This window comes from Salarias fasciatus, chromosome 10 (genome assembly GCF_902148845.1).
Source record: "Salarias fasciatus chromosome 10, fSalaFa1.1, whole genome shotgun sequence".
Classification (NCBI taxonomy): Eukaryota; Metazoa; Chordata; class Actinopteri; order Blenniiformes; family Blenniidae; genus Salarias; species Salarias fasciatus.
In genome coordinates, this window is record NC_043754.1 from 22,513,107 (window position 1) to 22,526,429 (window position 13,323).

Consider the following 13,323-nt stretch of genomic DNA (forward strand, 5'->3'; position numbering starts at 1 on the left):
GTGGGGCCGGACCTGAACGACGCCCAGGCTCTGGGCTCGCTGCTGGGGATGCAGTCCATCCGGGTGTCCCAGGGGCTCCTGGAGAAGTGGAGGAGTGCACTGACGCCCAGGGACAGGAGCCTGCTGAGGAGGTACAGCCAAGGAGAACTCTCCCCGGATGCTGACGACCCCTTCCCCGAGGTCCTGCTGAGCCTGGAGCTGGGGGATCTGTCCGGCCCCCTCCTGAAGACCACACAGCCTGAAAGACTGTCCTTGCACAAAGCAGACAAGAAGATTTTTTACAGGAACTGTGTGAAGAGCATCCACAAGGGTGGACTGAGCAACAGGCCCCCCACTGTGTGGTCACAGAGACTTGGACAGGCTGGACCTGGACCCGGCCCACAGTGGAGGATTTTATACAAGCCCCCCTTGAGAAAACGGACTGGAGACCTCCAGTGGAGGATTTTACACGGTGCCATCGCCTCCAATGCTTTTATCTCTGTCCTCAACCCTGCTGTTTTAAACACATGCCCCTTCTGCCATCAGAGAGAGACTATTTACCACGTTTTTACTGAGTGCAAGAGGCTCACAGGCTTCTTCACTCTTTTAACGGCAGTTTTTAGTCTTTTTAGTGTTGCTTTTACTGAGAGAACTTTTATTATGGGAGCTGGCTACAAACAAAAAGAAAAAAACAAGTGGCAGCTCCTTAATTTTATCTCAGGGGAAGCCAAGATGGCGATTTATGTCAGCAGAAGGAACAAGGTTGAGGGCAGAGAAGGACAGGACGTCAGAGAAGTGTGGCAGGTCAACGTCAAATCCAGACTCTGGCTCGAATACCGGTTTTTTAAACAAAACAATGATTTAAATGCTTTTAAGGAGGTCTGGTGTTTTAAGGACATTCTGTGCTGTATGGACAACAATCAACTTCATTTTGCACATTTTTTAATTTGAAAGCATGAATGGTTTTTAAGAGTCTGACACACACTGCATTACTGTGAACTGTGCAAATAAAAGTGTCTTTAAAAATCAAAAATCTCTCTCTCTCTCTGTCTCTTTCTCTCTGTCTCTTTCTCTCTGTCTCTTTCTCTCTCGCACAGTTTTAGTTTAGTACACTTGGATGTTAGTGAAAAGAACAGATGTCAAAGCATGCTCAGCCTACACTTGTAGTTGAACTTTAGATCAGAATGTGCTAAAACAAAATGTGATATCTAGGTCAAGGTGTCAGGAACTTGAGTTGAGAACAACAAATCCTGTTGGGAAAGTTGTGAAATTCTCCCTATATAAACACTGGAGTGAGCACAGAGAGCAGGGTTAGGGTTAGAGTCTTCGGGTTACAGTTGGAGGGTTAGAGGGTTAGGGCAATAGGGTTAGGGTTATAGGATAATAAGATTTGGGTTAAAGGGTTAGGGTTATAGGGTGTTAGGGTTAGTGGGTAATTGGGTTTGGGCTAGAAGGTGATAGGGTTAGGGTTATAGGGTGAGGGTTTTAGGGCAATAGGGTAAGAGAGTAATATGTTTAGGGTTATAGGGCCACAGGGTTAGGGTTATAAGGTCTTAGGGTTAGTGGGTAACTGGGTTTGGGTTAGAAGGTGATAGGGTTATGGTTAGAGGGTGAGGGTTTTAGGGCAACAGGGTTAGAGGGTAATACGGTTAGGGTTATAGGGTGTCAGGGTTAAACGGTAATTGGATTAGGGTTCGAGGATGATAGGGTTCAGTTTGGGATTACATGGTCTTTATCATTCAGACTCTAAACTGATTTTCACTATAAGCTTGGTGTCTTTTCCAGTGCTTATTGATCAAAGGAATGTGTGTTTTATGTGTTTTTTGTTTCAGACATCAGGTCAGCCAGTGGGGAATCGTCTGGATCAAAATGCCCTCGTCGATGCATTGCTGACAGTTTGAAGTGTGGTGGTCACACTAATTAGTTTGCAGTGATCAGAGTGTACCCTTAATGCGGGCTCATAATGGACTCTCAGGCAGCATAGTACAGGTGCCTGTTGGAAAGGCTTGTTTTGTTCCATACCATCTGTTGCTCACTGGGTCTACCTTTTAAAACTATTCTTTTAGGATTGTTACAGTCCATAACAGTCTGTTTTTATCCTCAAGGTTTTCACAGTCTCATCATCCTTCCACCAGTAAAATAAACTTAAGATGCGTGCATGTCTGCAGCTCTTCCTGTTCCTGGAAAACAAATGGAGCCAGTACTCAGTACTGATGGCTGAGACTGATCCAGACCATCGGGTTATGCAGAGGCCTAGTGTGGTCCTCCCACTTAGGTACTGGTTTTGGTCACAAAAAGTATCAGCAGGTATTAAAACAGTTGTGGGGCTTTTTGTTTTTTTATTGGTGTGTGTGTCTTGAATAGTCGTTGTGCTTATGGTTTTGATAATAGTCTATTTGATACATTTTCACTCATACTGGTTTCTTTGTGGTCAACTCTGGGAAGGTTTCCTCCAGTACACTCCTCTGAGAGGATCTGATTTCTTCAGGACTCACAGTCAGATTAAACCAGACCAGACCCTCATCTGTAAATTAAAATCCTAATTAAAAAAATAACACAAGGACGACTGGAAAGAATTACATATTTTATTCTGAGTGAAAAGAAGATGGTGTTGTGTGTTTTTAAAAGGTCACCAAGCAAAATAAAAGCCTGCCTGACCAGATAGAACTGAAAAACCCAGAAGCCACCCTTATCTAAACCTTTCCTCAGATAAAGTCATTTTCCTGGGTGACTTAAACATTCATGTTGATGCTGACAGCCTCAAAACTCATATTGTGACATGACTGGTTTTCCACAGAAGGAAAATAAACCCTCTCATTTTAATTACACCCTTGATGAAGGTAAAGACACTGATTCTCCACAGTCCTCTGCTGTCAGACCACTTCCTGATATTGTTTGAATTTACATTAACTGGCTTTACAGCATTGAAGATAGAGTTTTTCTCTCAAGTTGAATCTGCTCTGTCCAGGCTGCTGAGCAGAGTCCAGACTGGAGCCTGATCCTCGTCTCTCAGCCCATTCGAACATGCTCTGAGACAATGAGACAATTACATGTCTTCATGAATGTTCACTTTGTTATAACAGATTTTTCTCAGAACACACAGTTATTTTAACTTGTTTTTTCCGTCAACAACAACAGAGAAAACATCCAACTAAACTTATTTTAAAGTTGTAACTGAAAAAAAAGATGTAATGACAGAACCTGAGAGTAAACCTATGATGCAGTGTGCTTGTTCCGTCCGGCAGAAGGCCACAGTTCTTCAACCAAGAGTTGAGCCTCATCAAACTCCAGGAAATGATCTTCCCTGAAATCCATGAACGGAGCATCAAACTTGTCGCAGTAGGTGAGGTGTTTCCTCAGCTGGTCCTCACTGAGTCTCAGCACCTGAAATATATGGTGGAATTTAATCAACACACAAAAAAAGACATAAACTTCAGTATTCCCCCACAGTCACGATAAAACACAAACACAGAGAAAAGAAAAAAGGAGTGGCCCTTATAAACAGCGTGAAAAACCATGTAAACATGTAAATTTCTTCACCATCAACATCATCGTCCATTTTTTTAGAATTGATCTGAGACGAGAGAATGCTCTATTGGTATCTGTATTTTCCATGAAATTAATGCGTTGAAAATTAGCATCAGCCACAGAGAATGAAGATTTTTCTTTTTTTAAATTAACATTTGTGCTTCAGCTGTCATCACTTTGCACACAGTTTACTATGAATACGGGGACCTGGATCCACTCGGACGCAGCAGATGAAGCTCTCAAGCAACCAGACGAGCGACTCTGGGAAACGTGAAGGAGGAGGACTGGTCCTCTACTCCAACAACAGTTACTGAAACACACCGTTCTCCTGATGTGGAGTTTATAACATTCAGATGCTGTCAGTTTTATGTGGCCTGACAGCTCACGGTTGTCATGGTAACGACTCTGCAAGCCGCTGTTCCCAATAGCAAGTCTGCATGGCCAACCCAGAACGTCTTTGTAACAAAGGACTTACCAGACGACACTTCCACTGTTCTGTTTTATACCAAAACGTGCATAAAGAAGGTCGGACTGTGAGCTCAGTCCCCTGCTCTGTGCCCTCTACACCAGCAGTCTCCAGTTCCGGTCCTCGAGGGCCTTTGTCCTGCATGTTTTAGGTCCCTGCCTGCTTCATCACACCTCAATCTAAAGTTGTGGTCATCAACCAGCTTGTATAAAAGCCTAATAACGAGTCCCTCATTGGAATTTGCTGTGCTGCGACTGGGAGAGACACCGGCCCACAAGGACCAGAACTGCAGAACCCTGCTCTGCACCCATGACTGCACCAGCAGTCCACAACAGCAGCATCTGGTCCAATGTGCAGATGACACTACTGTGGTGAGGATGATTCACGGCAATGATGAGACGGTCTACAGAGAGGAGGTCCTGAACCACTATCCTGACACTCCACTGCTCCAAAACACAGGAGCTGGCGCTGGACGGACGATTTGTTGGATATAATCATTTAAACAGTGGTGATAAAGCAGTGCTAGCTTGTTAGCAGCCTTTGCTAAGCGGTGGGGATTTAAGATGGACTGAGATACTTGTAGAGACAAGTAATGATCGATGAATGATAGTAACACAATAATCTCAAAGGCAAAGGAAAGCAAGATGAAGGTGAAGATGAAGGTACCTCTCCAGGCTCCAAATGCAGGGCGATGGAAACTTCATCCCAGACGTAATACTCCCACCTGCCCTTGACAGGGACCGCATTAATCCAGTTTGAACCGACGTCCATCTCATAACTGACAGAAGAGACAAATCAATCAGTTGACAGAAGATGAGAACGTTCCACTGTTCCACTGAGCCACACAGTTCAAAGTGTCAGTGTTAGAAGACAGAAAGGAGAACGTGATGTTTCTCTGACATACAGACACAAAAAAGAACATTTATGAAGAACGTTCATTTTCATCTAGTCTTCACCTGGAGATGGACTGTGAAGAAGCAGTTTCTGGTTCTGGGTTCTGGGCTAAAGTCCCTGTTTGAACCTCATCTTCAGTTTTTCTCAGCTAAACATGTGAGTCTGGAGGAACCGATGGAATCTGTGTATGTATTTGTCTTCCTCTTCTTTATCATCGCTACAGACTCAGTGCTTCCACCTCTGGTGAAAAGATGTCAGTGTCCGTCTTTGAGGATGGTGACAGATGTGAAGTGATTTAATGTTAGAGTTGCCAATTCCAAGAAAAACAATTAAGGGACATATCACTGGCAGGGCCGTCCAATCCAATCGCCTTCATCCTTCTCAGAAAGGTGAATTTTTTTCATCCCTTTCTTTGTGTGTGAAACAATTTCACTGGTTCATTTGATCCTGAATTTAAGCAGATGCATGTTGTTTATTGATATGAGCACATTGAAAACAATATATATACACACACACACACACACACACACACACACACACACACACACACACACACACATATATATATATATATATATATATGTATATATAATTTTTTTTTTTTTTTTTTGCCTGTCCTGTCCAGCCTGGGAGCAGCAGAATGGAGGTGTGGCTGCTGTTATATTCCAGACAGATTTGCTCTTCCAAGAGGAACTTATAAGTATAAAGCTCTTCTTGTTAACTTGTTTACTTAAAGGACCTGTATCATGCTTTTTTAGCTCGTCCAAACCCTATTATTGGCATTAACATGGTAATAGTTTATTTTTGGCGCTAAGGAAAAGTCATTTTGTGTGAAATAAAAGATTTTCGGAGGCTAATTCTGAAACCCGGAAGAGAAAACGCTCAGTATCACTGAAATCCCGCCTCTCTCCCTGTGGACTTTGACTGACAGCTACTTCAACCAATCGGAGCTGCGTTAGCGTCTCTAAGGATTAGCTTTAGCTCTTTAGCTTTAGCTTCTCTACACGCAATGACACGTGAAAACGTGTTTTCCTGTTAGAAACTCACCAAGCGCAGACCCTTCAGACTCTTGCTCTTGCTTGACTGTTGCTTTCAGATGATGGTTAAAGTTTATATCCATGATCGGAGATTCAAAAAGTGGCAACGCTGATTGCCGAGGGCCTGGGGGGGGGGGGGGGGGGGGGTCTCCTCAGTGGAAAATGCGAATCAGCTGCGTGCTTGTCAGGAGAGAGTGGGGGTGTTGTCTGCGCGGGGTGGGGTGGGAGAAGAGTGGTGGGGAGGAGTTCAACTTTGTGACGTACTTAGGTTTGAAGAGTTTCAAACGAGCTGTTTTCTACCCGAAGGGAGGGGCTGCTGTGAAGAGCAGCAGACTGAAAGAGATTACTCAGACATGCGTGGATGAAAGGAAATAACATTTTGGGGGTGGTTTTAAAGGGAAAACAACTATGGGGGATGGTAAAAATCCTAAAAAAGTGGATTTTGCATGATATAGGTCCTTTAATTTATTTTATTTATTTTGAATACTGATAGATGATATTGCTGGATCTGACAGCGGGATAGAAAGACGGGAATAGAGGCAGAAAGTTAAAGAAGCAAAGAAGTGAACAAACAAGCAAACAACACCAAAAAAAGAGTGGAGAGAAGGGACTGCAAAGATACGACGGTCTACCAGTTGATACTGACACTACAGACAATCGGCTACTGCACCTGCATAAAGATACGACAGAGGGCATCCTACGGACTTTTGTTGGAGCACATAGCTGGTAGTGATCTGGGACTGAGGATCCAGGTATCAAATTACACAAGAGCATCAATAGAGGCCTGCCACAGATCAAGACTGATCAAAGACTGGGATGATCCACGCACCATTGTATCTCTCGGAGTTTCTCGTGACATCTCAACAATATGTGCCGTGGACCAACGTAGTTTTTACACAATCTGGAGTGAGACTGGGTTCACAAATTTTACAGTATCTATGGCCATACAATGCTGATATTCATTGCACATTCCCATATTAACCTTGACCAAAGTGTTTTTAAAAATAATTGTCACTTACCATACGTGCCTCTGGTGCGGCCTGGATGACAACAAATTGGTCACAAATTCCCCTCATTTTCTTGTCCCTCGTGTTTTTTATGTCCATCACTTAAAACATGCTGCTTCAGGTCAGACAGTCCACCATGGGCTACTGAAAAAGGTGCCTGCACAGAGTCCAATGCGCTTTATGAGCATTATCTCGCACTTTGCCCACCCAGGAGGCGCCCACTCTTCCCTGTATTTTTTCAGCATCTTGTGTTAAGTTCCTTTGAGGAGCATTGCTTGTTGAAGGTGTCGTCAAGGTGCACCGGTATGCTTCAACTAGATAAGCAGGATTCTGTATGGTTTGCCTCCTGTGTGTGCTGTTTGCTGATTGGCCATAGAGCAGGAGTGGGCGGGGAATAGGTTCACCATAAGTTTTCATGTAGAGCGCCCGGTTTTTTATTAATTTGGATGGCAATTTACAGACCATGTTTTATTCTCTCGGTAATACCAGACAAAGTGCGTCCCTTTCCAGGTCAATATGGGATGCATACTTTTGTTCCTAAATACGGGACGGTTGTGTTTTTCGATCGATGGTTGGCAACTCTATTTAATGTTGATGATCCGAAACCTGTGAAAAAACAAACTGCTTCTTCAGTTGGTCCTTTGGTGGAGCTAAGAACCAAAATCAAGGCAGAGCCTGGTTTGATCTGGTGAAAAGAGCTGATATGGAGTGTACTGGAGGCTCTGCAGAGGTTCGGTTCTGGTTTTCTTACCGGTGCGTCCCACACATGGCCTCAGGCCTCCAGATGAAGTGTCCACCTCTGTATGTGCAGACGGCGTCTTCCCGCTGGTCTTCCAGCAGAGGATATTTGGAGAAGCGCTTGATATCCTTTGGTCGATGAACCAACACAACGTATTGCACTTCCTGCTTGAACACGGAGGTCCTGAACACCCGCATGACAGGTCGATCTCCAGGGCAAAACTAGAGAAAAGAAAGAGGTTCAGTGAAGACGGCGAGCAGACTGACTGCTGTCATGAGAGGAGAGTTCTGTTCAGTTCCGATACAGCAGAGTTAGAGGAAAGTTATTATCATTTGACTCAGTTCTGTGCACTGGTCTAATTTTTCGTGGGTCACTAGTCTGTTCATCTGGTGATCCTGAATCTCTTCTGCCAACCAGCCCCGGCCCCCCACCAGCCCACGACCCAAATTCAACGTCCACTCTGAACCCGAAACTCAGCTCCTAGAAAACCCTCCTGAGCCTCACTGTGTGACAATATCTGCAGGACGACAAGTTCTCCTGAGTGATGGTTACCTGCTGGCTGTAGGCGTCCAGGACCTCCTGCAGGGGGAGGGTGAAGCGGAACGAGCCGTACATGGACGTCTCAGAGAAGGCTGGAGACGTGGCGAACTTCCACAGGAAGTTATTGGGGGCCAACATTGAGAAGGTTTTTTTCAGCAGCCTCTTCTCAGCAGCTCTGATCTTCTTGGGACCCACAGCCAGATTAAACCACACCAGACCCTCGTCCCTTGAACCTCTGAAGCCGCTGTCTCTGTAGATTCCTTTCAAGCCTCTTGGATCAGTCTCATGCTTCAAATCACACACGCGGAACTCAGGATGAGGGTACCGTGGGATATTTTCTTTGCAAAGATAACTGTTTCCTATTCCCTTTGCTTTCAAACAAACGAGGTCCAAGTGTTCTGCAGTGAAGTCAGTTGCTTCACCTCCCAGCCGGGTTCGTCGTGTCGTCATGGTCAGATTGGAGTCGATGAAGATCAGAAACGCGAAGCAGAAGAGCCTCCTGTCAGGAGTGTGTTTGCTGCCTGCTGCCTGCTGCCTGCTGCCTGCTGCGTCACAGTGGTTGGCGGTAGCCACACTGAGGAAAGAGGAGAACTGTCCAAACAAACGCTCTGCAGCCTTGAATCAAACTTTTAGAAGTTGATCAAGAAAGTAACAGAGTTGGACACGAATATCCGAACATGCTATGGTTGTTGTGGTCGCCTCTCCCCCCGTGACGCTCAGCTCACGAGGTGCTGCTGACTCATACTTTAATACTGCTGCTCCTCTCATGTTTCACTTTCCAATGAAACAGACATCCCGTCACTTGGATTGTGAAAACTAAACCATGACAGCCAAAATTCTGACTGTGCACTTGACCGGTTAATTTTATATCTTAATAAAGGAACAGTGTGATTCTCTCTGAATGCTCACTTACTCACTCAAACACCCCTGAAAAACACGCTTTGCTCAGCTTCCTGTGTGTGTTGCCGGCACTAAATACGTCGAGGGCAGTCAGTTTTAAGTTGTGGTGCAGACTTATGAAATACAGAGACGAATAATGACACAAGTGTGAAACGATCGTGGCTCTCAGTCCTGAGCTGGGTGTCTGCAATGCTTTCCCCTGATAAAGCAACTGTCGGCTGCATTAAAATACAGACATAGCTGCTCGTTCTGCATTAACTCCGGTTGGCTGTGGGTCAAGTCTGGAGCAAGGCGGCCCAACCAACACTGTCGTCGCAGAGATTTCTCAGAAACCGATTGGTCCGTATCTGTGTTCTTCTGATGTGTTAGGACTTTGTTAGGAACTTTTGAGCAGTCACAATCAGAAAGAAGAAATTACAAAGCAGATTAAGCACAACTAAGAGGAAAAGGAGGGCTGTGTTGCTGTTACAACACAAGTTGTTTTTTCTTTTATTATTTGTGAGAGCTGCAGTTCAACTCTATCTTGACATGTTACCAAGCTACAGCTGACTGCTTAAACCTTTTTTAAAACTGTGAAGTGCAAGTTTTGCAAATTATTAATTATTAAGTATTATACTTAAATAATTTAACACTTGAAATGAAGTGTTAAAAGTTCTCATACTCTACTGCCTGAAATAGTGCTCCTCACAAAGTCCGAATACATCAAAAGGATTCCGAACAAGACCCGAAGCAGTGACGCCAAAGAGCCAATCAGCTTCTGATTAGTGACGGCTGCCGTCGGTGAGCTGCTGTGTGTACGGCAGCTGATTGGACCGACGACTCTGTTTTCAACAACCTTGTACCAAACATGTGTGTGTGTGTGTGTGTGTGTGTGCGTGATGCTTCAAGTGTGTTATTATTTTCACATCTACTCCAAGAGTCTCTATATAGTTGCTCACGACGTATGATCCATCAAACTTCCAAAACGGTGTCATGACGCTTTAAAAGAAGGAAATGCTGCTACTATCTGTCCTGTTCCCAGATGCTTTTAGAGTTCCCTGGAGAATGATGTTTTCAGAGTTAAAGGAGCTTGCCCTTATGAAACAACAATATATTGCAGTATATTGGGAAATACCATACAATATATTCGAAAATATAATCCCATGTATGAGATTAGATTATCATATTTTGCAATACATTTCAACCAACAGGGAGACGAAGGGCCGTAACAGAGCAAATTACTGATTGTCTCCTAACCGCTGCATTTTTCAGCTTTAGAAGAAAGGCTCGAGTAGTTTCTACTTTCTAAAATGGAAAAATAGAGTTCATTTGCACAGGATTGGATTTTTTTTTAGAGAAAAAAACCAAACAGCCAAAACAAAAAACACTAGTCTTGTGGTGGAACAGCAACACAGCCATCCCGTAGGTGGACGATTTCAGGTGCAAATCCTGGCAAGTGTGCAATTTGTAATTTATTAAAAAAAAAAAAATCATAGAGGATAATCAAGGATAATAATAGAATAATAAATCAAGGATAACAATAGAACAATAGAACAATAAATATTTAATAGAACATAAACAGTGGAACAAGTGCTTATGGTATCAGATTTTATGCTGAATTCTCTCCTTTTTCTCTTTTCCTTTTTTTATAGGCCCCATCTCAGCAGCCCCTTTTGCATTTCTAGGACTTTATCATTAACTGTTAGGACTTCGTTAGGACTTTGTTAGGAACTGTTAGGACTTTGTTAGGAACTGTTAGGACTTCGTTAGGACTTTGTTAGGAACTGTTAGGACTTTGTTAGGATCTGTTAGGACTTCGTTAGGACTTTGTTAGGACTTTGTTAGGAACTGTTAGGACTTTGTTAGGATCTGTTAGGACTTTGTTAGGATCTGTTAGGACTTTGTTAGGAACTGTTAGGATTTTATTAGGAACTGTTAGGATTTTGTTCGGACCTGGTAGGAGTTTTAGGTGAAGTGCACCACCAAAAGTAAATTAAGAGGAAATAAAGATATTTGCCCGCTGCGAGCAGGGTTCGAACCTGCGCGGGGAGACCCCATTGGATTTCAAGTCCAACGCCTTAACCACTCGGCCATCGCAGCTTGCGTCACACATACATGTAGACGTTTATTTTATTGGGCGATTCATAATTTTCTCTGTTTTTTGATCGAGGCGGGTTTGCCGCGGTGTCGTTACGCTCGTTACCTTATATGCACTCTTTACACTGGATTTTCTCGAAGCGGCAGAAACCAGCTCAAAAACATGGCGCTGAGGCACAGAGCCGCCATCAAGAACATATCTTGGTCTTGTACTACCATCTGCTGTCTGTATTGCGTTACTGCACGCTCTATTACATTCACTGCAGACTAAACACGGAATGCTTTGGCTATCTTGTTCGAGCCCACTTTTTACAATGACGAAGAATGAAATTCAGATTCACTCATGCGTGAGCATTATTTTAATCGTCTGAATAGTGAACACTGCCACGAGAGGAAGTCGGGGAGAGCTGTGTCCTCATTCAACATGGCGGCCACAAAAGTGAACACATTTGGAGAGACATGAGTCCTCATTCAAGATGGCGGCCACGTTACGTCAGAGGCGGAGTTTAGAGGCTTTCGGGTGAAATTTATGTAAAACGTAAAAAGTTAATGCGATGCAAGCATGCAATGAGATTATATCATGAAGGGAGGGAAAGTAGACGTCTCCGATAATGATCTAACGTCAAACAAATTATTGAAACAAAAAAACTTGATTTTGTGTCAGTCATTTAAATATTGAATATTAGCATCCGATTTATTTATAACTGCTCTCATCTGTCACTCGTCCATATTCTTTTCATTACTACCCCTGAATTCACGCGTTAATTTGAATATTTTTTGGTTTACAGGAGACACCAAAGTAAATGGGTCACCAGATAACAGGGACACTAGTTAATCTATAACAGTGGTGCAGCGCTTTTTCTCATGTTACGTGTGAGAAATAATGAAAGAAAAGAAACAGAATCTGCCTTTTGGGAAAGAGGGACTTTCTGGAATAACAACAATCCCAAAATGTGTTTCTATGTTTAAAAGTTAGGTGATTCCAAAATTTAGGTGATATTTATTATCGTTAAACATGTGGAACTGTGGATCTTTATTTATTTATTTATTTATTTATTTATTTATTTATTTATTTATTTATTCATATCCGTCTTAAATTTATATTTAAACTACATTTAATTATGTCGTTTGGTTTTTATATGTTATTTAATTATATATATATCCTAAATTTACAGTTAATTGTTAATGTATGGTTGGGCCTTGTAAATTCTCATATTTCCTCATTTCTTTTCTGTTTACATTTCTTTTCTCTGTGCTGCTCCCCCTGTGGGACAAATAAAGGACTTTCCTTTACCTGCTGTTGAAACTTCACGGTGACGTCACACCTACTTCCGGGTTAAAAGCGCTGTGTGAGAAACTACCGGACGGTGTCGCTGTGTAGCTGCGCACCGACTCGGTACAGACATCGATAGAACTGAGAAAGAAGATGTGTATTGATGTCGCTACTGTTGTAATCAGTACCATTTTTATTTTCGTGGTTAAAATTACGGTTCATGTTGTTTTCGTCCTTTCTGAAGCCACAATGATAAAAACTAATACATGTATTGTTTTCCGAACGCCGTACAACAGCTGAGTAATCGTCTCCCGCCGCCTCACGCACTGTGTGGGGATGTAGCTCAGTGGTAGAGCGCATGCTTCGCATGTATGAGGTCCCGGGTTCAATCCCCGGCATCTCCACTTTTAAAAGGTATCTTAACAGGTGACACTTCGAAACAGATGAAGTCCGTGAAAAACATAAATCAGAGACCTGTCAATATTACATCTGATGATCACATCTGTACTTGTGGAAAATTTAAATCTACTTATTTTTTTTGGTTCACAAGTGAAATGTTGAGCACATATTGATTGTAAAAGCATAATGCCCACTGTAATTGTTTATCTTCCATTTGAGTAGTCTTTATTATGCATTTTATTGACTGATAAAAACAACCATCCCAGTCATACAGCGCAGTAAAAAGGAAAACTCATCAAAATCGGACTGAATACCAGGAAGGAATTTCAAAGAAAGTTTATTTTGACTTCATTTTTATTACAAAATATCAACAAAACCACACACACTCGCACAAACATTGCTATACACACACCCCAGTGTCAGTGAAAAGTTTCATTCCAAACATTTTGAATTGTTTGTCAGGACCTAAAGGTGGAAGATAAAAA

General features: G+C 42.9%; 1 protein-coding gene and 2 non-coding genes across 3 annotated transcripts; 1 reads left to right on the forward strand and 2 right to left on the reverse strand.

The window, feature by feature from the left end:
- Positions 1-2,550: 2,550 nt before the first annotated feature.
- LOC115395812 (uncharacterized) lies at positions 2,551-8,795 on the reverse strand. The gene is made up of 4 exons (XM_030101468.1): positions 8,203-8,795; positions 7,663-7,871; positions 4,640-4,751; positions 2,551-3,363 (listed from the first exon to the last, which is right to left on the reverse strand). Exons 1-4 carry the CDS (start codon positions 8,638-8,640, stop codon positions 3,193-3,195), a joined length of 930 nt encoding a protein of 309 aa, XP_029957328.1. The 5' UTR covers positions 8,641-8,795; the 3' UTR covers positions 2,551-3,192.
- A 2,292-nt stretch (positions 8,796-11,087) lies between these two features.
- On the reverse strand, positions 11,088-11,169 carry trnas-uga (transfer RNA serine (anticodon UGA)). Its single transcript has one exon. It is a non-coding gene; the product is annotated as a tRNA-Ser (tRNA).
- Positions 11,170-12,771: 1,602 nt separating this feature from the next.
- On the forward strand, positions 12,772-12,843 carry trnaa-cgc (transfer RNA alanine (anticodon CGC)). The gene has a single exon. It is a non-coding gene; the product is annotated as a tRNA-Ala (tRNA).
- The last annotated feature ends 480 nt before the right edge of the window (positions 12,844-13,323 follow it).

Bases quoted from the DNA above. Each gene is read 5' to 3' on its own strand.
- LOC115395812 (XM_030101468.1), bottom strand. From the start codon at position 8,640: ATGACGACACGACGAACCCGGCTGGGAGGTGAAGCAACTGACTTCACT. The intron at 4,752-7,662 runs GTAAGAAAACCA...CTCTTCTGTCAG, and splicing joins GCCATGTGTGGGACGCACCG to TTATGAGATGGACGTCGGTT. The intron at 3,364-4,639 runs GTACCTTCATCT...CATATATTTCAG, and splicing joins TGCATTTGGAGCCTGGAGAG to GTGCTGAGACTCAGTGAGGA.